Below are 25,198 nucleotides of genomic sequence, written 5' to 3' on the forward strand. Positions count from 1 at the left end.
TTGTGTGCTCAATCACGTGGAGTCCTCTACCATTCTCCATGTTACACATTGAGACAATGTCTGCCGTTGAATCTAGAGCTTTACTCTATTGTAAAGTTTTTACTATGGTGCTGGGGATCAAACTCAGGACCTTCTGCTCACGTGGCAAGCATTTTACAGACAGAGCCATTTCCCTGGTCCTCATTTGCTATACTTAAAGCAAATACTATTCTTTCTAAATGATTTTTAATATGTGTGTATAGGCCTGTGTGAGGTCATGTGCATCCTGTGTACAGGAGTTCAACTGAGGAGGTCAGAGGGCATCAGATCCCCTGGAACTGGAGTGACAGGTAACTGTGAGTCACCTGGATGACCTTGAACATACAAAGATCCACCTATGTAGACCAGTCTAGCTTTGAACATACAGTGATCCACCTATGTAGACCAGACTGGCCTTGAACATACAGTGATCCACCTGTGTAGATCAGGCTGGCCTTGAACATACAGCGATCCACCTATGTAGATCAGGCTGGCCTTGAACATACAGTGATCCACCTATGTAGACCAGGCTGGCCTTGAACATACAGTGATCCACCTATGTAGTCTAGGCTGGCTTGAACATACAGAGATCCACCTATGTAGACCAGGCTGGCCTTGAACGTACAGTGATCCACCTGTGTAGACCAGGCTGGCCTTGAACGTACAGAGATCCACCCGCCTCTGTCTCTCAAGAGCTGGGAGTAAAGGTGTGCTCCCCCACCTAGCCTTAGGAAGTGCTCTTAATTGTTGAGCCATCTCTCGACTCCTTTTTACTTTTTTAAGAGACCTTTTCTAGTGCTCACTTCGGCAGCACATATACTAAACTTGGAATGATACAGAGAAGATTAGCATGACCCCTGTGCAAGGATGACACACAAATTCATGAAGCATCCCATTTAAAAAAAAAAGACCTTTTCTAAAAATGGGATTTGATGAAAATGTCAAAAACATAGTAAAGCAGGAATGTTCAAGCTAAAGCAAACACAGGACACACCAGCCCTACCTGTTAACCCCAGTGCCTGGAGCTCCAGGAACACAAAGACATTGAGTTGTAAAGCCACAGCTATCCATAGTCATTTTCAATTACTTTCTTATAATCAAAACTTACCCATATAAAATCTCATTTCTTGAGGGCCATTTCCAGTATTTGCTCTTATTGGGTTGCCAGTTCATCAACTTATTCAGAAGTGTATGATAGTAAAACACAAATTCAGATCCTACCAGAAAGTGTTTATATTTTATTCTTGTCCTCATAGGACAGTACCTCAAAGAAGTGATCCCATTCACATGACCCTGTAGGTATTTCCTGACACCTTCCAGGAGTGCATTTCCTGGGCCCCTTAAATAAGGGCTCCTTCCTATGGGGTTGGAGTTACACTATACTAACAGGTCAGACACTTTTTGAAAAGAAACAGCTCTTCAAATAATACTTCAAAATATTAAATAACTAAAGGGAAGGTGTGTTGGTTTGTTTTGAGTCAGAGTCTCATCATGTAGTCCTGGCTGGCTTGGAATTGCTACTAGACTAGGCAGGCCTCAAAGTCTCAGAGAAGCCCCCTGCCTCTGTCTCCTTGACTGCTGGGATTAGAGGCTTTATCCACCTACCCCATCCTCACTGAGAAAAGACTCCTTTTTTTTACTAAAGAGAAATTTTTCTCCCTGGTCCAATATGAAATAATCATTTAAAACTGTAAGAACACAAATTTAAGACGATAATAAATGTGGCAATTTTATTTGATTTTGATCTTGTATTTCTCTGTAGACATATCTATAATCTATGAATGTTTGTTGCCAAATTTTACGTACACTTTAAGTGTGATTCCCCAATTCCTTTAAATAATTTCTTTGAAAGATGTTAGTTGGGATTACTAGTCCTTGATCAAGCAGTTCTGTCTATGAGCAGTAATTCTCCCAGCATCCACAGGGGGGCAGGAGATACCGTGTCCCACAGATGTCTGTAGCTAGGTGTGTGTCTGATGCTGATTCTGGTCTGAAAGCTATCAGAGCCAAGCTCCCACCAGACTCTCTTCACGGCATGTCAAGAAATTCTCACTGTTTCAAAATGTTCCTCCCAGAAGAAAGTGCCCAAGAAGTGATTAGAGAATCTAAGACTAGGCTGGAAACTTAAAATTCCATAGCAGTATTTCAAAGACTCAGTGTGTAGTGTGGAAACCTAAAAGCAGATCTGGCAATGGTTTAGTTTGCTCCTTACAGTTTTACCATCACAGCACACACACACACACACACACACACACACACACACACACACACACACACACACACACACACACACACGGGAGGGGGGTGGTGGGAGGAGACTGGAGCAATGGCCTCAGTGAAGCCTTGTTAACACGGGGTGGATTTCTTTTTAAAGCATACTTAGAGGACGTTTTAACTATAGGAAACGCTGGCTTAGGAGTCTGAACGGCTTGACTCTTGGTTGTATTTCTGACTTGCTGGTGACCTCCAGTCCTCGGGTTGATTTGTCAGTGTGTTACTCACCTGTAAAATGATCACAATAGCCTTTTTGGCAAAGAGAACTTTCTTCACACAGATCCAAGGCTGGTAACAGTGAGAGGAACATCTGCCCTGAGGTAATCCTGAAGACAGGAGCCCACCCACATTCCTTGTGGTCCCTGACTTGCCTTTCTACATGACCATCTAGTCAGTTGAAGGGCTGTAAGCCATAGGCAATGGGACTGCTGGCTTGCACTGCCTTGTTTCCTGTTTACTGGTAACTCGCAGCAGATAATTGCTGTGGGCAGAGTGAGTGGAGATGGAGGCTGCCTTTTCGAGCAGGAAACATGGCTACTGAACCAGAAGGATCTAAAACCATGACTCGTCATTAACAGACACTGTGGTACCAGAAGTGAAAATCATGACAACATAAAGTACGAATGTTCATTTCGCAGAGGGAAGGGATGCAGACAGACCACAGGAGGATGTCATCCACTCTCCTGGATGTCACTTCATGGTCAGTGTACAGGAGCAAGAGGCAATGTCGGCCAATAGGCAGCACAAGCAGGGAAGCAGCTGGACATAGGGAGAGCAGGGAAGCAGCCGGACACAAGGAAAGGTGAGGACCCAGGGGTGACTTGTGGTTTTCCAAGAGAAATGGTGAGAAGCTGCCGAGGGGAAGAGAGAGGGAGGAGGGAGAGGAGGAGGGAGAGGCAGGTATCTGAAGGGTATGGGTTTGCTATTAATGTTAGGTGCCCAGGGTGTCCTCTCTGGATGGCAGTACTCTGAGAAGAACATGTGCACCGAAAATGAAGGAGCATGAGCAGAGAGGTCATTTTGTCAACGTAGATAAATATCTGCCAAGTATTATTTAAAATTCCCGTTCCTCTCCTTTCACATCCTTAAGCTGGTGAAATGACAATAAATCATCTAAATCCCAGAAAAAAGGACAGAACTAGAGGAAGCACCTTCAAGTCCAAGACAGGTCGTGGCTTGGCATTCAGGAGCTAACTAACCATGGGTGGGCAACCAAGAGGAAAGCAGCCACACTCAGTAGCCTAGCAATTAAGGGTACAGACTCTGAAGCAGTGTGATCTTGGGCCTCACTTTCCCTTCCTGTAAAATGGAGATAATACAGCCCTGGTCTCAGGCTCGTTATGAAGATCAAGTGAAAACTGTTTGCAAACTTCATAGAGCCATGCCTGACACAGAGCTTCCCTGTGGGTATTTTGCTATATCGAGGCGTGGAGGCAGATGCCCAGGGTGAGAGGCATGCCTCTGACCTTAAGGAAGTCAGAGGAAAGAGACAGGAAGAGCAAAACTGCCTCCCCTAGCGTGCTCTCAGGCCTTTAAGGTCCCAAAGAAGAAAAAAAAAAAAAAGGCAAGGGGCAGAGTGGAGAGCCCACAGAGAAACAGTCACCTCAGACCAAACCCGACAGCTTTCCAGCTGGACACCAGGCATCCCAAGGGGTGGTACCAGAGCCACTCCTCCCTGGGTCTATCCTTGGCTGAATGGCCTTGGAAAAGTCACTTCTCTTTGAGTCTTTTTCTTTCTTTCCTTGTTTTTAAATCCACGAAAGTGGGATGATTGCAGGAGGGCGTTTAAGGTTGGTGCTTGAGTACCCACCCCAGCCCATAGAGGCTCTGGACAACTCCCGTCTGGAGTGCAGTCTGGGAGAATTCAACCCTTCACCGCCAAGTGTAGCGGCGTCCAGGCTCCGGGAACCGCGGGGCGGTGGGCGGGGAAGACACTGGGAATCTGGGGACAGATAAAGGAAACCCGTGATGGGGCGAGGCTGGGCTGAAAAGAAACAGATTAGGGTAGAGCTGCGAAGGGAGGGGTCTGGTTGGGGGGAGAGAAAGGGTGGGAAACAGAGAGTTGGGAGGACACCAGAAGAAGAAAAGCAGACCGAGGGGTGGTGGGGGTGTGATGGGGGTGGAGAAGAAACTTGGGGAAGAAGGAAGTCCTGAAGACAATACGAAAGAGGAACGGGGAAGTTTGGGTGCAGAAGAGGGAGGCAAGCCCCCAAGGGGCCAGAGAAACCGGGGATCACACGAAAGAGAAATGAAGCAGCTGGAGCAAGCGCCAGAGGCTGGGGTCTACGAGAGGAGAGGTTGGGGCCTGCAGGGGAGCGTAGCAGCTCTGAGCACCGGTCCAAACTCTGAAGACTGGTGGCCTTTGCCTGACCTCGAAGGTTGGGGATAGACGCTGGTCTTTGTGGAAAGCAGCATCCTACCGAGAGAATGGAGCTGTGTGGGGCTGGCCCCTGCGCTGGCTTCCCCGGCTCAGGGCTGAGCCCTGAAGGAGTGCTAACGGCCCGCTAGGAGGGTGACCGGAGGGGAGGAGAAGGTGCCATCACCGCGAACCACCGCGCAGCTTGCAGCAGAAGCACACGCTCCGAGCCATCTCTGGCCACCGCCTCTGCGGCTCCCCGGGTCCCTGGATTCCCAGGCCTCTGACTCCCAGGAAAGTGCGGGCAGCCAGCCGGCTTGAACGGTCGGCTGCGCAGCGCTGCGGAGGGTGGGCTTCCCCGCCTTTGCTAGCCTGCCCTTGGTGCTGCGTGCGGGCTCTCGCTGCCCAGCCCGGGCGGGCTCTCGCTCCCCAGCCCGGGCGGACTCTCGTTCCCCAGCCCGGGCGGACTCTCGCTCCCCAGCCCGGGCGGACTCTCGCTCCCCAGCCCGGGCGATCTCTCGCTCCCCAGCCCGGGCGGACTCTCGCTCCCCAGCCCGGAGACAGCGGCGCTCGGTTCCCGCTCGCTCCGCCTGCGCTCCCGACTCTGCGGGGCGCTCCCAGCTCTCACCTCGCACGCCTCCCGCGGGGGCGCTGCGCCCCGCCGCTACCCCAGCCCGCCGCCGCCCCCCACTCCACACCTCCTGCCCGCACTACCCGCCGCCCTCCTCACCCCCCCTCCCCGGCCGCTCTCCCTCCCCTCCCCCCCCCCCCCGCCTCGTCGAGGGGCGGGAGGGGGCGTGGCAGGGCCGGGGTTTGTGTAGCTGCTACCCGGCTCCCCGCACTCGGAGTCTGCAGGAGGAACGCGGCCCCCGCCGCTGTCCAGCTGCTCGGTGCCTTTCGCGCCCAGCGCCGCCGCCGCTGTCGCCGCCGTCTCTCCGGGAAACTCAGCCACTCGCTCGCCATGGACACTCCTAGGGTCCTGCTCTCGGCGATCTTCCTCATCAGCTTCCTCTGGGATTTGCCGGGTTTCCAACAGGCTTCCATCTCCTCGTCCTCCTCCACTGAACTGGACTCCACCAAGGACGCGCGGAGCCGCAAAGAAGGGAAGATGCCGCGGACGGCACAGGAGAGTGAGGAGGGCCGGACGCCCCAGGAGCACCAGCCGCGGCAGAGCGAACTCCGGCGGCGGCCGCCTGGACAGTCTCAGGGGCAGGAGCCTCCGGGCAGGGGCCCGCGCGTGGTACCCCACGAGTACATGCTGTCAATCTACAGGACTTACTCCATTGCCGAGAAGCTGGGCATCAATGCCAGCTTTTTCCAGTCTTCCAAGTCAGCTAATACGATCACTAGCTTTGTAGACAGAGGACTGGGTAAGTGGCAAAGAAAGCGCCCGACTCCTCTCCCGCTGGAGCGCCTCAGCCAGAGCGCTGCCCCGGCTCCCGCAGGAGGTTGCTTTTGTGAATTCCCTTCCCATTCTGGACACCTCCTCCTTTTTCTTTTCTCAAGCCCCAAATTCTGAGTGCAGCTGCAGATTTTCTTCAGCCTGTAGTCCTCCCTACTCTCTTACTTTTCTTCCCTCCTTTTTCTTCTTTGTTTTCTCGTCTTTTGCCGAAAGCATCGTGGTGGTCACTGTTCTGGTAGCCGGAGGAGGAAGTGTAGCGAAAGAGAGGAGGCGGTCAAATAAAAGAAGGTGGAGAACGTTAAGAGAAAGGACTGGGGGACCCTGTGGCCAAAGCTTGTGAGGGATGCTGACCCTAGAGCATCTGTGAGGGCGTTAGAAAGCCTGGAGCCTCCTGTCTCTCAAGGAAAAGCCGGCACATGGTGGTCAGTCCGTCAAGGCAGCGAGTCTAGGATCAATGACAGGCAGTGCCTTGATCCCGCAGTCCTGTGGGTTCCTCTGCAGCCCTGCGCAGGGTGTGGGGGACATTCTGGTACCGCCCCCTCCACACACCTGATAGTTCTCAAGCCACAGCCCACAGGATGGGCTCAAACAGGGACCGCTGAAAGTGTGGGGTTCTTAAAGCACTACAGGAGTGTACACATCCACCTCAGACAGACAACGCTCTTCTCTCTGAGCATCTAGGGGACCCAACCCTCATGCTCTGTGCCAGACAGAATGCATGGGTCTGTGGGATTCCGAGCGTGCCCTCTTGCTCTCATCGCTGATGCAGGGCATGACCAAAGTCTTCTGATTAAACCTCAGATACTGGGGAAAGTTCCACCGGCTCCCAGAGAGGAAAAAAAAAATTCAGAAAAAGCAGGAAAGGGGGAGAGAAAAGGGAAGGGACGGTGGACAGAGAGGAGGGTACTGAGAAGGTGAGAGGCGCTAAGAGATTTAGGCAGCCAGTTGCTTCCCATACTCCCAGACTTAGCTTCGGTTGTTCCTCAACTTGCAGGTTCAGGTTCAGTGAAAGTATCCAGAAACCCAAAAGTCCCGGGATTGGGCAGAGGGAACTGCTCAGCTACATCTACCCACCTTTATGGCCCTCACATTCTCGAACCTTTCCAGAGTAGGCTAATGTCCCCCTCGCCCACCTGCCCCAAGCCTTACTCCGTGTCCAGCCACCAGCCTTCCCTCGAAGCTGCTTCCTTCTCAGCCAAGGTTCTGGCCCCGCCAGGTACGCAGCTGCAATCCGAGGTCAGCTGGGTTATGAGCTGCTGAAAGGTCTCGACGGCAAATTAACGCCGCCGTATTTTATGATGATTTTAGGAATAATAAAGTCACCTTTCCAAAAACACGTGGCTTCTTCGTATTGCTGCTACTAGGTCTTGGACCTGGGTACTACCGCGCAGCGCCAGCTCCTTATCACGCTGCAGCGTTGCTGCGCGGTTCTCCCCCTGCAACTTCTCAGTTAACCTCCTAGTGCCTCTAATACCATCGCCAAAGCAGAGGCGATAGAAAGTCAGAGAACAGTGCTAAGGGAGGAAATCCGAGAGGCCTAAACGAGCAGGCGATTTGGTACTCTCTTCTTTTCCCGGGAAGTGACAAATGCCCCTCTCCTACCTCAGGCAGGCACCCTTAATGGTTCACACTACTCCCTGAGAGTTGGCACGGGACCAAGGGGTACTGTAGGCTGTTCCAAGGTATCTATAGATGACTTTGGAATTTCGGCAAGCATGGAAGGCTGTCTCTGGGGCCCCTAGACCTGCATAGACTGGAGCACTCAACAACCCTTGTTTGCCCTGTGACACCCAGACAACCTAGAGTCCATGAACGGTGCTGGGAGCCCCCAGGCTCCTTGAGTACTGGATGGGGTCTGGGGAGTGGAGGAACACTCTTCCCTAGCCACCCACGCTTGTGAGGCCAGCAGGATTGTGGATTTAACCTCAGAATGCGTTGGGCATAGGGCTGCCAGAGGTCCCGAATTCAGAGCACCAAGACCCTGGACCGTAGCTTCAAAGGCTCTATCCCCTCCTCACCCCCTAAGTTCGAAGGAAACTATGAAGACAGCGAGGACTCTTGGAGGGCTATGCTGCTTGTGGCAAGTCGCGCGGGTGTAAAGGAGCTGGGGGGGGGGCAGAGAGGGACTGGAGGGGTACGCGGAGGAGGGGCTGGATTGTTGGCTGCAGCCCCAGCTTGATAAAGGGAAAACCTCACTTTCCCTCTCCCTGATTTTGATTTGATGTGTCACCGGCGGTGACCTCGGGTTGGACCTTCCGGGGCTTGCTTAGCATTGGGCCCCTGATTGGAGTGTTACGACTCAGCGATCTAATTGAGGGTTCATGTCATAACACATCAAACGGTGTCTAGTCTCCCGTGATGGAAGGGACCCACTAACCGCGCATCCCCGGCTTCTGGAGAGGACTTCCGCCCCTCTCGCGCGGGGGTTCTTAACGTGCCAAACTCTTCAGCATCCCCTCCCCCAATCCCTGAGTGGGTAGGCAAAAAAAAAAAAAAAAAAAAAAAAAAAAGGCCAGCCAGGAGAGGAGCCGGTCGTACTAACTTGGCGCCTTGCCTAGGGGAAGTTTAAATCGCCACAGAGTGGTAGGTTGGGATCGGAGGAGCCAGGGTCCCTCTAGGGGAGGAGTCTCGAAGTCGATTCACAAGCTCCAAGAGACTCACACAGAATTCGTTAAAGATCTTGCTCACCTGAGAACTTAAGAGTTATACCTGAAGCTGGTGTTTGAGATTGGAGGGCAGTAACAGACCCCGCGCCAAGTGAGGAAAGAGAGCGGTGCCTCCACAGAAACAGCGTGGCCTTCTACCCTGAGAGCTGCTCCCTGTTCCTGGAGTCCCGAAGGAGGCCTTACTGCAAGCTTTGAAAATGCCCTGGAAGGGTAAATAACAATAGCCAAGATAGACTGACCTTTTATTGTGGGCCAAGGACCGTGCTAAAAGCTATGCCATGAATGAGCTCACTTAATTCTCGCCTACTGCTGCTGCATTGCTTTAGAGGTGAATTAAGGAAGACGGGGAAATTTAGTTGCTCACGTCACACAGCTGGTGAGAGATGAGATTCTAGACACAACACTAAAGCAGGACACTGTACACACAGGGTAAGGACAAGGGGCTTTCTAAGAACTGTGGTGAGATGCAGAAGGAAAAAATAAATGAAAGATTTTGTTTTTTTGGCTTAACGTCTTTCTGTGGCCCTTAAAGATCCAATTAGTAGTTCTTATGGAACTTTGGATGCAAGGATTTGTATACGTATCATGCCTGGCTTCCTCTTGTGTTTGTTTAGTAGAAGTGCTAACTACTTTATGGATGATCTTTTAACATGCTTTCATGTCGTACTTCAAAAATTATTTTAGAGAAGTAGAGAAGAGAAAGTGTGTCTGTGCACTGGTGGGGAGCTGAGAACACAGGATCAGAATGAACCAGGTTAGACATCATGGTATCATAAAGATCAGTAGTTCCGAATCCCTAGACTCCCAGCCCTGGGATATGGGCAAGGCAGACAATTAGAACTTAGGAGGGAAGGTGGAGAAAAGGCAAAAAGGAGAGACAGACAGACAGACAGACACACACACACACACACACACACACACACACACACACACACACACGGGGGGGGGATGGAGGGAAGGAGGGAAAGAGAGAGAGAGAGAGAGAGAGAGAGAGAGAGAGAGAGAGAGAGAGAGATCCTGCCTTGCAATTTACTTGTAAGTGCCAAGGTAGAAGAGAAAAAAGAAAAAAACGCTCAAGGATTCAAAGACGAGGGAAAGGCAGAAATTGAGTCTAAGAATACTTCTGTGGGCCAGGTTTCCCAGAGCCTTTGAATTAAGAACAGTTGCTAGTGTTGTGCTGCTGTTACGAGCCCCTTTACAGAAACAAGACTGCAAAGAACAGATAACACCACAGAGGAGAGGGAAGTATCTTTAGGGGCTGGGTAGCCTTATAGGTGAGTCCAGGCGAGTCTGCTTCGGGTTGCTTACTAGTTTGTCTGGTTATCTTCAGTTCAAAGATTACAAGGAGGCAGCGGTGTGCTAGGCACAGACTTCAGAGAGAGGGGGGCATTGTAGAGCTGCGGAGATTCCTGCTATTGAAGTTTGCCGCCGCCGGTCCCATCCTGTTGATGCAGAGCAGTGGGTTTCTGCGTGCAGTCATCCACACGGCAGCTCTAGCACTTTTGCCTGGACCCTGTTGTCGTTGGCAAACGGAAAATGAAATATAAGCAGGGAAGTATTTTAATGGGGATGGAGGGAATTCGCAACTGTTAATTATTTGGTGACCTTGTATTCGATTTGTTTGAGTCCCTTATAAAAACACTAATTCATACCAGACGGCCAAGTGAGGAAGCTGGGCAGAAGGTTCCAATCTAGGCTTTATTTCCCCGGAAAGAGAGAACAGCCTTGGAAAGGGCTTGCTAAGCGTGCAAGTGTGTGTTTGAGGGGTGCCAGCAGAGGACTGGGCACAGGCTGGCTTTGTGGTTCAGGCTGAAGGATCTTCCATAGCTGGGTTAACCAGAGGCTCTGGGAAAAGTCCCGGGGGGAAGACAAGGAAGTTTTAAGCTCCAAAGTTTGTCTTACTCTTCTGGTTGTAATGATTCAGGTACATTTAAGGCCACAAGCCAACCTATAGGCTTGTAGCTCAACTCTGTTACTGTCTCCATGTGCTTAAAGGCCACCAAAAGGGAAAAGCAAGATGCTAAAAAACCTAGAATCCTGTGGGGCCAGAGTGCAGGTTGCGGGAGGATTCTGGGCCAGAAAGGCTTATCTGAGGACATCAAAGGTCACCCCCTCTGGAGGCTGGAGGCTTCGGGGCTCTTGCCCAGGGTGCAGTGGCTGGTGGGGGAGGGGAAGGGAAACGTGCTCAAACACCTCCTTCATCTCTACACATTAAAAAAAATTTTTTCTGAGCCATGGACCCTATAGGTTTTTGAACTGTCCCTTTCCTAAATGAATCAGAACCCAAAAACCATCCTTTCTGACCAGAGCACCTGTCCCTGGATCCTCTGGGAACTAAGAACACTGGTCTTGTATCAAAAGGAACTTTAGTGTAACCTGTTTCCCCCACCAGGAGTTCTGGGGTGATAGCACAACTCATCCATAGACAGATGCCTTCTAGGGGCTGTGTGGTTTTTTGGGGTAGGGGCAATGATAGAAATATGGCAGATACAGGAAGTTTTGCTTCTTGACAGACTGCTGCTTGCATCAACTGACCTTGGACAATCCAACCATAACTCCTGGGTGCTTTCAAGTACGATAAAAGGTATTAGTTCGATAACCCCTTCACTATTGAATAACCTGGCACCAACTACTGTTTTGTGGGATCAGGGACAAGAATGGTGTGAAGTCTTTTGGGTATGGAAAGCAGGAATGAGGACCCATTGCAGGGATCCTTTGACACACCCAGTCTAAACCCTGTATGTTTTTGAAGTTCAATTTGGGTTAAATGCTGTCTTCTGACTACTGGAATTAAATAGGTTCCAGTTGGTCTAATGGGTCCCAGGGTCACATTCTATTTTCAGGTACACCCATTGGTACTGCTCAGGGTGGAGAGTAGGGCCACTTTCCAGTAAGGGACTACAGGAGCTTAAAAGACGACTGGATACTATCTGGTGGAGAGAAGCTCTGGGCTGTGCAGTTAGAGCCTGGCGTCTGCGTCTGGGCAAGGCTTAAGGATCAGAGTGGGCAGTACAAGAACAGAGAAAGGCTGGTCTGTGGCAACAGTTGATGCCCGCTGAGAATGAGGAGGAAGGCAGAAGGCAGGAACAGGGCAAGAATAAGCAGTGTTCATGTTTGGTCTCTAAGGGAGATGAGTAGTCCAGCTGCTGCCCACTTCCCAGTATACCTGAGCTTGTAAGCTCCTTGGGGAGGAAGCCTGGAAAAAAAAAAACCCGACTGTGGCCTGCAGAGGATGCTAGGAATCTCATTTTGCTACAAATTTGAAAGTTTGAGCAATATTAGCAACTTGAGTAATCTCTTCTTCAGAGACCGCACCTCGCCCAGCACATCAGAGAATATTAAGGAGGCTTCTCCAAAGCAGGAGGCTTAGGTACTGGGAATGCGAAAGTCTGCCCACCATCCTGTGCCTCTTCGAACCTTGGCCTTCACCTACAGCTACAGGGTCAGTTGGGAAGAGAAACTGCATAAAACATCCACTTATCTTTCTCTTTTTGAGCCTAAGCCCACAGTCCTAGGACCTGGGTCGAGTTCCAGATTCTACCAGGAATGCAAGCCCCAGGACTCATACCAGGAGATGTGTTACTTCCACTGGGCTTTTGTAGATTCACTCCTTCACAGGCAGGAAAAGCCTGCTCCACCGAATCAACTCAGCCCTGGTCCTCAGGAAAGAGGTGCACCTTGGGTCTCTGTGGCACTGGCTGTTCCCACTGTTTGCAAAAGAGGGGTGGGAGCTGGGAGAGCTGGCTGGAAACCCATTTGGTTTTGATCTGCTGTATGTGGTTAAATTAAGATTTGAGCTGCTGTGGTTGGGAGCCCAGGGTAAGATACTGGTGAAAAGACAAAAGCCAGGGCAAGTTTCTTTGACTTTGGTAAGTCAAGTCTGTGACCAGAAGAGATTTTAACAACTTAGCTCCAAAGTATATGTTTCATCTGTCAAGACAAAACCAGGCTTCTGTTGGCTGTGCTCAATACTCAGAAAAGAGCTGGTTTTTTGGCATTCCTAGCTGCCCAGAAATGAGCAGGACTGAGTTTGGAGTTACTACATTTTAAGGCTGGGCTGAGGATCAGTGGCTCAGTTTCAGTCCGGTGAGAGAAGGCTCCCCTCCTTAGCTTCACTGTTTCTTACTGAAACAGATCTTGGTACCAGCATTGGGAGTTCTCTGCAGGATCCAGGCAGGTGACCAGACCATTAACCAAGGAGCCTACCAGACCTAGGTTTATGTGAGAAGAAAAGCATAGATCTACTATGCAAAATCAGAGAATTTGTGAATGGTTCCCAGAGCGTTCTGGGGGTTGGGGCAAAAAAGCTGAAAAACGGGCAAGTTGTCAGTGAAGACGTCAAGGAGGTGAAGAGACTGAGAAGATGGGCCAGTTGGAGTGTGAGCAGTAGCTCCCTCCGGACAGAGCCGCCCAGGTGGTCTTACTATTGACAGACTCTGCATACCACCCTGAGTGCTGCAACCCAGGAGTCCATTTCTATGCCTCCTTCCCTCTACATGGGAGTAGTTTTGTTTGTTTGTTTGTTTTTAGGTACACACAGGGAGTGTCCTTACCTTACTACCTATAACCGGTTCTGCAGACAGATCACACCCTACAAAATGTACCAGGGAGAGGGAAGTGCAGGCTCCTCAGGGCTGTATCTGCCCAGCCAGGTAGTTACGGACTAATGCACAGCCCAACACTGCCTTGCTGCCTGTGAACAGAATGGCTCAGTCTTTAGTGAGGTTGGAATGGAGGGCAGTGGCCGTTTGGCACTGAGGAAGAGAAGGTGTTGTAAGTGACATGAAAAGGTAGAGAATGGTCACTATGATGCATTCCAAGGCCACTGTCTCAGAAGCCTTGTCATTAGAACTCAGATGGCAGGGGAAGAAATTCCTCTTGTTGCCCAACAGTGTTTCTCCTCTACTCCTAGAAATCATGTGGAAAGGGCTGGACCATGGTTCTTCAAGGAGGCTGAGAGGATGATAAATACATCTCTTCCTGTCAAAATGCAGGCCACTGTAGTAAGTTCCCACGTGCCATGTGATGCCTAGGTGCCTTGACTCCGAGCTTGCCAATGATCCTGCCAGATCTATAGGTGATTCTCCCACTTTGTAGTTGAGGCTGGTCAGTCATGTGATCAAAACACTAAGTCACAGATAAGGATTGAAATAAACTGCCTTTCAGACTCTAAATGGTCACACACATCCCCATCATCAGTAGTAACTGACATTTGTATAACATCTTCAGAGGTTTCTCACATCTTGTGTCTGTCCGTGGCCCTATGGGCTGCCATCATTATGTCCACTTTGTAGAAAAGAAACAAGATTTTTTTGGATATAGTCTTCTGAAAGTCATGGTGGTGGTAATCTCTCAGCTGTACTGCTTAGGAGATGGATGGCTCGTGGACAGCAGTGTTTCCCCCTCCTTCCCGGTATGAGCAGTGAGGAAGAGCTGGAATCTTCTCAGGGTTTTCACCATGCACAGAGATCAAGGGTTGGGTTTAAGGCGGTGACACAGGTACAGGAACTGAGCTGCCAGCTTCGCATTCTCTGTGAAGCTCCCTGGGCTTTGATTTGTAATAATCCTTTTTTCAGAGGTGAATTTAGAAAAGTCACTTTATTATTATTTTACTGTGCAGAATAACGGGCTTGCAGTGACGTTCATATCTGTACTACTGCACTTTCCTCAGACTTGTCCCCTTGTCCTGTATTTCCAACTTGCCTGTCCCTTCCATACACGCAGCCCTCTTTCCATCTCATGCCTCAGATACATCTTTATAAATTCCAGAAATGGAGAAAACATGGAATATTTATCTTCTTCTCCTGGCATTACCTTCTCCTGCTTATCGCTTTTCCTCACAGGTGGGTTTTTTAAATACATTTTTAAAATTTTTAGTTGACATAATATTTACATATATTTATGAGGTACAATGTGAAATCTTAACTTACATATGTACATGCAACACACACACACACACCCCACAATGTGTAACCATCAGCTCACAGATGGCTATGAAGATTACATAAGCTGAGGATTGAGATTGTGCCCAGCACATAGTAAGTACTACACTAGTGTCTGCTATTATAACCATTGTTGTTCTGGGTGGTCTACAATAGTTCAAGTGGGAACATGCACAAGATCTGTGTCAGTTGCTCCCAAAACATTTTCTTTTTTCTTCTTTTTTCTTCCTTCCTTCCTCCCTCCCTCCCTCCCTCCCTCTCTCTCTCTCTCTCTCTCTCTCTCTCTCTCTTTCTTTCTTTCTTTTGGTATGAGTGCTCTGTCTGCATGTATATCTGCAGGCCAGAAAAGGGTATCAGATCCTGTTATAGATGGCTGTGAGGCATCATATGGTTGCTGGAAAATGAATTCAGGACCTCTGGAAGAGCAGCCAGTGCTCTTAACCTCTGAGACATTTCTCCAGCCCCCAAGACATTTTCTTAATGGGAATGTTTAGCAAAGGGCCAGAGTTTGCAAGGATGAGATCTCAGCTGCCAAGGAGGCAACTGTATCGTAGGGGCACAGTAACTAGGCCAAGCATAGATTGCCCCACAGGCCTTCTCACACCATAGGGAGGGACTTCCTGAGTACACCCTGATACTTCAGGTTGGTGCTGAATCTCAGACCCTCAGAAGTGACTCCAGACACATCTGTGAAGTCTGAGCTTGGACATTTTCCATTTAATAAAGAAAAAGGTGACCCATCCTGGAGAAACTGAAGCCCAGGCAAGTGTTGATCACATTGAGGCCCAAAAATGAATGGTGGCAGGCTTCCCCCTCCCTCTTCTTCCACTGCACAAATAAGGCCCATGTAGAGGGGTGTGTCCTAAGAGCTGGAGGCTTCTCTTGGAACTAGCGTGATCTGTTACCAGTTGCAAGATGTTAAGCTAAGTCTTGGTGTTCTGAAGTTTGTTCCCTGTAACTGAATAGAACAGTGGAGTAGAGCTTGAATGCTTGGTGAAGGGGCCTGAGAGATGCCATCAAATTTATGAGTTCCATGAGCTTTGCACAAAGGCAGTGTTGAGTTAGCACCCAAAACTACTTCCAGGTCTGCAAAAAGCTGGAGGTCAGGAAAGAGGCTTAGTCTCAAAGAGTACTGGAGTGTTCTTTGCAGAGATGGATTATTGATTATCTGTGCACCCCAAGACCTAATCCTACTTAGGGTGTGTGAGTGGGAAAGGCCACATAATCTGAGCTTTCTGAGCTGTAGACTAACTACAGGTTCTATGCCTCTGCAAGACACAGGAGACATGGCCAGGCCATGGAGGAGGTTGCTGGAGTCTGACCAACAACCATCCAGAGTCTCAGTTAATTTAGAGAATGAGAAACCAATCAATGTGTGAAGGGCCTGCTGGACCTTTGAGAATCACACATACACTCTTGGTTCTGGTCACTGAAAAAAAACAAATCCAATTTGAATCCTCAAGAGGGACCTAAGCTGTATAAGATTCCAGTGATGTCTTGGGAAAACACCGTTCTGGTCCCTTCCTCTCTGCAAGTTTTTAGAGGGCTGGCTGGAAGGCAACCCCTTAGGGAGAAGTAACTTGAGGGTACCAAGGAAGAATGTGCTGCCTTGTATACCAAGCTCAGGCTGCCTGTGGTCTCTATGGCCCCATCTTTTCCTCTTCATTTTAGCATTTGCCTCTAGAGTCCTTCATCCATTTACTGTGAAAGAAGTCCGTTCCTATAATTGCTCCCCATCCTTCTTTTTAAATTATAAGCCCCGTCTTTTTATATTTATTCTGACCGAGATACATCTTTTAACCAATATCCTCCTTCTATTTTAATTTTTAAAACTTCTGTACTAGGAGCTATTGATGATGTAATCAGTACTACCCAGGGGAAGGTAGGCGGATGGAGAATTCCACTCCAGCCTGGACTACAAAGGATACCTTTTCACAAACAGTTAGATGAACAAACAAAGCCCCAAACACCCCACACGGGAAGCATCAGTGTGAGGTTTGCCTGTGTTATTGAATTATTGTATTATTGCCAATTTGCTATGTGTGAAGGACTTTCTTCAGTTACATCTGACTCCTCTTCTTCTTCCTCCTCTTTTCTACTCATGTTCCAGGGAAAAATGAAAAAGAAATCCTGCAGTTGTATCTTGAAAGATTTGTGAGTCCAATACTCAAGAACACGGAGTTAACTGAAGTGGGAGCTGAGCTATTACAGATTAGTTTGATGAAGTGTCTTGTGGTGAATTACTGACCATTTTCCAATTTAGAGACTAAAGCAGAGAACTCATTTTTAGGAGAGAAAGTGCCATAGATTTAGAAACCAATAGTGCACATTTATACATGGAATGGAATTATATGATGACATCACCTGTATTTATATAAGATTTACTAGGGGATGAGGAGTGTGCAAGGCAGTGCAAAGGACAGGCTTCCTGGCCACAGGTGACTCATGGCAGCTGGGCCAGGCTTTGGGTTGCCAGGTCAGTTGGTAAAGTGTTTGTAGAGTGACTGTGTATGGTGGTCTCTACATTCCAGACCTATGGTATGTCTCTTCTTGACTATGTCTTTGCTGCATAGGGCTCCAAAGCAGGTTCAAACATGTGGGGAATGTGGACTGGAGGGGATCTGTAGAGAGCAGCTACGTTCTTGAGTCCTCTGCTTAGGAGTCAGAGAGAGGCTCTGGAGACTTGTTGAGAAGGCATGTGGATGAAATTATCAAGAATATGAGAGTGGTTATATGAACTAGAAGGATTCTAGAGAGAGATAGCATGGTCTAGTGGCAGTGCCTTGGATCCCGACCTACAGTTGGGTGCTTTGCTCTGTCTCTACTGCAGTGATTCTTCTCTCCACACAATGGGAAATCCAATCCCTACCAATATTAGTGGTTCTCAGAGTGAGTCCCTGAGCCATCATCAGGATCAGCATCATCTGGATGTTTCTAGAAAGGCAGCCCCAAGCCTCTGAAGCCTGAGATGATGTTTGTATCTAACAAGGTCCAATGAAATATTCATAATGCTAGGTTATTTTTGTTTTTTTTTTTTGGTATTTGGTGTGTGTGTGTGTGTGTGTGTGTGTGTGTGTGTGTTATTAACAGTCACTGACCTAGACTGAGCTCCAGGTTCCTGGACCCAGAATTCTGGTCCTTACCCACTTCGATGGTCCAGGCAGCTTCTTTCCCAGCATTCTCAAGAGAGGCTCACACCTCTCATGTGTGTGTTTGCCTGGGATGTGTGACTTGTGAACTGGGGTGACTGTAAGTATCCAGGTAGGACCCTTCCAATTTGTGGTAGACTAGTACAAGAAGAAAAGGGAACAGATAGAGACTGAAGGCCATATTTGCAGTCCTTCTTGAGTCTTAGAATAGTCTTTGTAGGATAGTTTTGTAAGGGAGGTCACCAGACAACTCAAGGTTGAAGCATCTTCAGATTCTTCAGGTCTCTACAGATGCCCACCTCAGTTTGACTCAACTGTACAGACTAACCATTTATTAGCTTACTCTTAAAAAAAAAAAATAAGGGAAGCAAAAGAAGGATGATCTCTCCATGTTGCAGGAGAGGTAAAGAAATAAGTCATTATTCTTTGTAACTGCCTGTGTTCTCTAGCCAGCAACCAGGTATATCAAACTATGACAACAGAGATGGAAACCATTTCCCAAGGGAGGCCAGGATTTATTCCCAACAAACTCTACGAATGCAGTTTTGTCGGTACCCCCCCTCCCTTTAGCCCCTAACCACTCGTGGTTGCTTCCAGAATTCCATATTTGACCCCTAGTGCTGAGGCAATGGGGCTCATGGCTAAACACTCAAGCTTGGGAACTAAGTAGATTTAAACGTTGCCCTCGACTTCATCACTTATTTTAGATAATTAATTCCCCCAGGTCTTGATTTTCCTACCATAGAAATGGGAACAGTACTTACCTACCCCATCAAATTGTGCGTGGGAAGCAAGGTTAGAACGGTATCAGCCCTCACAACACTCAGCTGTGCAGCGTGTGTCTGCAGTGTGTGTTTCTCATCACAGCCTGGACGAGGAGAGAGGCAGGAAAGTGAATGAAGCCCAGGGTGACAAATACAAAGATCTGGGTAGTGGCTAAGCACCCTTGTCAGACACAGCTTTCTACGAAGGAAGAGAAAGTGTGTTAACTTCCCACTGGTTGGTTTGAAGGTCTTGGCTTCCATAAATCAACTTCCTGAAGCAGCTTTCCCCTTTTCACCCCTCTAACCCCTTTCACAACTCCTTCTCAGGTGGAGGCCTGTGCCGCAGAGGCAGCAAGCCAGCAGTTAGCCCAGAGTGCTGGCTGGGTGTGGCTGAGGTTCCAGAGCCAGCATCCTTGGGTTATATGTCCCCAGGCTACATCTGGACAGGCAGTGAGGGCTGGACTGGACCGGGTCATACTTTTTCTATTGAAATTGATGCAAACTTTACTAGCTTCTGGGGAGAGCAGAGGGCTTTGGGGATTCTTGTATTGCTGGGTTGTAAACATTCTGTGGGAAGGCAGCCCAGGAGAATCTGCTTAGCTTTCCGCCTTGCACATTGAAGTGATGTTGGCTGCATGCACAAATGTGTCAGAAAAGGAGTCTAATTTTCCCTTCCTCCTAAAGAATTTGCCTTGGAATTTAAAGTCTGCCAGTCTGTGTGTGTCACAAATATCTTTTTCTCACTTGTAACCAAAGAATGAATCTTTGTGATTCATTGTAAAACAGAGTATCAGATTGGATGGTGGGGCAGGGGGTGGGGCGTGCCACGCCTGTGACTAGGTATCCCTGGCTGAGGGTATCTCTTTCCAGGAATGCCTGTTTCCCTAGTGCTGAAGATCTCAGCGGGTCTAAGTCCCGCGGGCTAGTTCATCGCTTAGTCTCCACTTCTGAAAGCTGTGTCACTCTTTCATCTGTTGGAAGGAGGGAGGAAGACTGGAAAAGAGAGGAGTGACACAGCAACCCTTCATTCAGTCTGCATCATGCTGGGCCTAAAATGTCCCAGCAACCCTGTGTGTGTGGGGGGGGTAGCAACACGACCGGACTAGTGGGTTTATAGAATGGCTGTACCTATAAATCACGTTGGAGTCTAAAGGAAAGAGGTTCACAGTAAACACACAAACGCTTCATGCTCAGGTCCTGTTCTTAGATACCTAATCAATTAGATAAGCAGACTCTGTCACTTTAAAGGCAAATTGAAAATCGCTGTTCTACAAGTTTCTCACCTATTGACCTGCATATACTCTAGGTCACCCATGGCCCTGGGTCTGGGGTAAGCAAGGTCTTGCTATTGTCTTTGCTTCTGTGGGCTTGTGAAAGGGTGTCTGGTGGCTGGGGAAGAAAGACCTCGTCACAAATATAGATGGGGAAATTGTAGATAATAAGCCAAGGTCCCCAGACAGTGGCCCAGGGAGGCTGCTTTGGATCAGGGTGGTCTGGGATGGCCACTTGGAAGAGGTAACATCTGAGGCAGTAATGATGAGATCCCGTGGACAGAAGTGCTGGGGAAGCGCAGCCCAGGCTTTCGACCACAAGGGTATATTAGTGGTTACACACCCTGTTGAGGGGGGGCCTAGGCACAGGAGTACAGACTTCGGTCCCAGGCAGCAGCTGAGCTGAAGAAGGGGTCCTGTCTGGTGGGGTTCCTCCCCACGCAGTGTATGGTCCAGGCGGTGAGCCTGGGGGTGGTTGGGCGGCCGAACTGGACTCCCTGGCTGCCTGCCCCCTCCTTCCCACTTCCTCTTGGGGACTGCTGAAGAGCACCGGGCTGATCTCTCGGTAAGTGAAACTGACTGTAATTATTTTTTATCTCGCAGACGATCTCTCGCACACTCCTCTCCGGAGACAGAAGTATTTGTTTGATGTGTCCACACTCTCAGACAAAGAAGAGCTGGTGGGCGCAGAGCTGAGGCTTTATCGCCAGGCGTCCCCAGTACCCTGGGGGCCACCGGCCCGACCGCTGCACGTGCAGCTCTTCCCCTGTCTGTCCCCACTGCTGCTGGACGCCAGGACCCTGGATCTTCAGGGGCCAACCCAGGCCGGCTGGGAAGTCTTCGACGTGTGGCAGGGCCTGCGCCCTCAGCCGTGGAAGCAGCTGTGCTTGGAGTTGCGGGCAGCCTGGGGAGAGCTGGACGCCGGGGACACCGAGGCACGAGCAAGGGGTTCCCAGCAGCCACCGCCCCTGGACCTGCGGAGTCTGGGCTTCGGCCGGAGGGTGAGGCCGCCCCAAGAGCGCGCCCTGCTCGTCGTGTTCACCAGATCCCAGCGGAAGAACCTGTTCGCGGAGATGCGCGAGCAGCTGGGCTCTGCGGAGGCTGCGGGAGCCGAGGGGTCATGGCCAGCGCCGTCGGGCGCCCCAGACGCCGGGCCTTGGCTGCCCTCGCCCGGCCGCCGGCGGCGACGCACCGCCTTCGCCAGCCGCCACGGCAAGCGACACGGCAAGAAGTCCAGGCTGCGCTGCAGCAGAAAGCCCCTGCACGTGAATTTCAAGGAGTTAGGCTGGGACGACTGGATTATCGCTCCCCTAGAGTACGAGGCCTATCACTGCGAGGGCGTGTGCGACTTCCCGCTGCGTTCGCACCTGGAGCCCACCAACCATGCCATCATCCAGACGCTGATGAACTCCATGGACCCGGGCTCCACCCCGCCCAGCTGCTGCGTTCCTACCAAATTGACTCCCATCAGCATCCTGTACATCGACGCGGGCAATAATGTGGTCTACAAGCAGTACGAGGACATGGTGGTGGAGTCCTGCGGCTGCAGGTAGCGGTGCCGCCCGCTGCCTGGGCCAGGGACCATGGAGGGAGGCCTGACTGCGGAGAGACGGAGAGGCGGAGCAGGAGCTGGCCTGGAAAAGGCCACAAGTGGGGGAGGGCATGAAAGTAGGCGCAGTGGGAGAGGAGGCAGCCCAGCCCTCCCAGAATCTTCCACTCGCCAACCCAGAAGCAGCTAAGGGTTGCCTGGCCACCCTGGAAAGACTAGACAAGGATTCTTTCTTTTCTTTTCTTTATTATTGTGGCTTTGGGTTTTGTGTCTCCTTGGTTTTGATAGGAGATGGAAGGAGGAGAGATGCGTATCTGTTCACAAGTGTTTCGTGGACTGGGGAGGGGGAAGGAAAACGTGAGAGAAAGAGCCCATCACTTTTGTTCAGATCTTAGACTGGTTGGTTCTTCCTATGTAAGAAAGTAGGGTCTTTGGGCCTTTCCAGTCAAGTCACAGCTGATGCCCTTGGCTTCTGCACAGGAAGTATTAGGGGAGTTGGCTAAAAGAATAAGGGAGTCAGGAGGGGTCTTGCCCTTAGAGAAGCTTGAGGGACGGGAGCCAAGCTGCCCCCTTCTCTCTTTGGTGCATTCCCATGAATTTATCAGCTCTGTGCTGGCCTCAACCAGCACAGGGAACTGGGAGTTGCCACCACTGTGGACTCAGGTCTCCGGATGCCTTTACGGTTGCTGGTGGGGAAAGGAGTCGGTATGGATGGAATGACAGGAATTAGTCCCTGTGGAACCCCGTGAAGGATAATGAGAAACCGCAAGGCCTAGCTCTGACCGGGTGACAGGGAGGTGCAGTACCCAAGGCTGCAAGTAGCCCACCCCAAAGATCTTTGCCATTCATGTCTGTTTTTCATTGATTTCTTTAAACAGAATTTGTCAAAAATTCCAGCACCTCCTTCTAAGGCAAAGATTTTTTTTTTTTAATGGCGAGGGAGGGAACTCTATAATTAAGGTAAGAAGGAAAGAGGAGGAGGGAAGGACCTAAAAAGTGGAAGCGCTCCTCAGGAGGGGAGATGATAGCCCCGCAGGAGGATGGAGATAAAGGGCCAGGCCCCAAGCAGGGAAAGGATGAAAGGGCCAGGAGCCTCTGCCTCTGAAGTTTCTAAAAAATTAAGACCCCTCCCCTCTTTCTGACATTCCTGAGAGATTAACAGCCAGCAATAGCCCAGGGCTCCCCCTAGAGAAATGTTTTAGATTGTAATTACCAGTTAGGTGGTGTTTTTTTAAACGTAGTAATGAGATACTGTGAAGAGTCAAGTGTTACCTTGAGCTTGGGGTGGAAACTGGGGTACAGGCAGCAAGGAAAGAAACCAGAAGGAGCAGGAGAAAGCACACAGGGAAAAATACCTGTTCCTAGGTGGTCAAGACCTCATCCTTCCCCCAGTCTGGACCAGGATTCTTTTCAAACATTACCCATGCAGAGGCCCTTTGAGAAGTAGGCTTCCTCAGCCTTGTTGTGGAATAGTTTAAACCCAGAAAGGTGTGTTAATGTTTGCAGAATGTTTTGGGGGGTACCCTGACTGGTTTGTTCTCTCCCTGTCTAAATCTGTTGCTTGTCTGGTTCAGAGATCTACAGACTGTCAAGGAAAGGGTGGAAATGCTAATGCTTGGTAATATAAAATGGTAATCGAGAAAAGACAAGACTTGTCCAGGAGAAATAACTTAAATGCACATTTGCTTTGGATGCACTGTTGTTCTGTTGAGGCTGTATATATTTGTTTATTTAAGATGACTGAAAGTGCAAAGAGAAAACATGCAATCATCTTAATGTACAAAACGTTATATGCACTCAAATGTTATAATTTCTAATATTTTTAAAGTTTATATTTGAGTTGTACAAAGTTAAGCATTAATCAGATATTTCATTCTTTCATAATATTATCGTTTTCTTAAATATTATTACAAAAATTTAAGTCTGTCTAATGGGGAGTTTTTTGAAACTGTCTACCTCACTATAATACAAATTTTGACAACACTAAAGGTATGAGAGGTCGATTGATATTCAAAACATTATATGGTATATTTTCTTGGATGATATAGAATCTGGTTAATACCATCTTATTAAACTCATTTTCCCCTTAATAATTCAGCCTGGTTTATTTGGATCTATAGAAATCATTTTCTAAAGGAATTATTGCCCACAGTGTTTTGTTCCAGTACCAGACTATTTGGAGATACTATTATTTTAAAGGCCACTATCATGAGCATTGTTTTTCTTCAACACTGTTCAATAACTGTTGAAAAGATTTTTTTCATTCACAAAATTAAAGCCAAATCCCGGCCCACTGTTAACACTGTTGATAACCCTGTGTCCCATCACATGGTCTCTAGAATTGAACCCAGGACTTCCTGCAGGCTAAGCATGTGCTATACAGCCAGCTGCATCTCTGGGCCCTGCTCAGCTCCTTTAATTACTGATTATTGCTCACATCTATGATTTATCACAGGCAGTACATACAATGTGTTTTTTTCTTTGTTTGCTATGCATTGGGAAACTCTTGTATAAGTTCAAGTCTGAGAATTCACGATATGTCAGACACAGGGCTGTTGAACCCATGTTAACCCAAACCACTCAGAAACCCTACCAAGTAGGTATCACTGTAAACTCTTTACAAAAGAGTAATTGAGTTGCAGAGAACTTAAGAAGCCTGCCTTGACCATCAAGTCAAGCCAGGGCTGTTAAACTCAGTCTTCTGGACTATAGAACCCAAGGAGTACTTGTCTACTGGTTCCATATGCCTGTGTGAGAATGTGTAGTTACCACAGTATTAAGGGATCGCCAGCTAGTGGGTGGAGCAGAACCTGCCACAAGGACCAGCAGCAATGCTTGCAATCTTGCAACATGTTACCTCAACTGGTTTGTACAGCTCAGACAAAGGCCGCTGGAGAATGATGAAGAGGTCACACAGAGTTGCTGGCTCCGGACTGTCCAGAAGGAGGGGCTGTTGAGGTCACTGCTGGGCTTTGTCACTTTCTAGCCTTTGCCACTGCCCTGGTTGTGATCTTTGTGAGTTCTCTATATCACAATAATGGTCAATTCACAAGTAGGATGTTTCAGAAGACTGGTTATGTATAAGAAGGCTGTCTGCACTTTTCCTCACAGAATCAATGTCCATGCAGGTTGTTTTCCAATGAGCTGAGAATTCTTTGCCTTTTTACCACTCCGTCTACCAAAATACCCAGTTCCCCTGACTTCCTAATTCCAGCCCCAAGCCTTACTATACACACCCCTCCCTGGACAAATTGGTTTCCATTTTTCCCTCTGTCAGAACGTTCCTGCCTTAACTTAGGAGAAACACAATCTGATTGGATTATCTGAAGATGTACGTATATCTTAGTCCTTAATGTTATAGATATTTGCATTTTGAGAAAAATCTTACTTCATTTGATTTCCTGAGTAATAATAATAATATAATAGTAAATTCTATGCAACACATAGAAGCTTCAATGTGTAAGCCAGTTAGTCACTGATGACACATGGATGAATGGAGATGCTTGTCACAGGGGAATTTTTGTGTAATGAAAAGATGAATTATGAACACTTTATTTTATCCTTGTTATTGGGAAAAGGTCTCATTATGTAGCCCAGGCTGGTCCTGAATTCGTGATCTTCCTTCCCCAGCCTCATAAAGGCTATGATGACAGGCAAATGTCCCTGTGGCTTCCTGATCAACATATTTCACATTAGTTTCCAATGTATAAAAGCAAAATATTCAACAGTGACTTTTTTCTTTAAAAAGTGGCTTTTTTGATCCTTGTTTTGTTCATGGCCGTATTCCTAGCGTTCAATGCTATATTT

At 48.8% G+C, this 25,198-nt stretch overlaps 1 protein-coding gene and 1 non-coding gene across 2 annotated transcripts; both read left to right on the forward strand.

The window, feature by feature from the left end:
- The first annotated feature begins 813 nt into the window (after positions 1 to 813).
- On the forward strand, positions 814 to 920 carry LOC128097990 (U6 spliceosomal RNA). Its single transcript, XR_008214042.1, has one exon. It is a non-coding gene; the product is annotated as a U6 spliceosomal RNA (small nuclear RNA).
- Positions 921 to 5,505: 4,585 nt separating this feature from the next.
- Positions 5,506 to 23,374, forward strand: Gdf6 (growth differentiation factor 6). Its single transcript, XM_052717303.1, has 2 exons — positions 5,506 to 6,018; positions 20,446 to 23,374. Exons 1-2 carry the CDS (start codon positions 5,610 to 5,612, stop codon positions 21,393 to 21,395), a joined length of 1,359 nt encoding a protein of 452 aa, XP_052573263.1. The 5' UTR covers positions 5,506 to 5,609; the 3' UTR covers positions 21,396 to 23,374.
- Positions 23,375 to 25,198: the final 1,824 nt, after the last annotated feature.

This window comes from Peromyscus californicus, unplaced genomic scaffold (assembly GCF_007827085.1).
Source record: "Peromyscus californicus insignis strain IS unplaced genomic scaffold, ASM782708v3 Scaffold_5__1_contigs__length_169319896, whole genome shotgun sequence".
In the NCBI taxonomy this organism is placed as follows: Eukaryota; Metazoa; Chordata; class Mammalia; order Rodentia; family Cricetidae; genus Peromyscus; species Peromyscus californicus.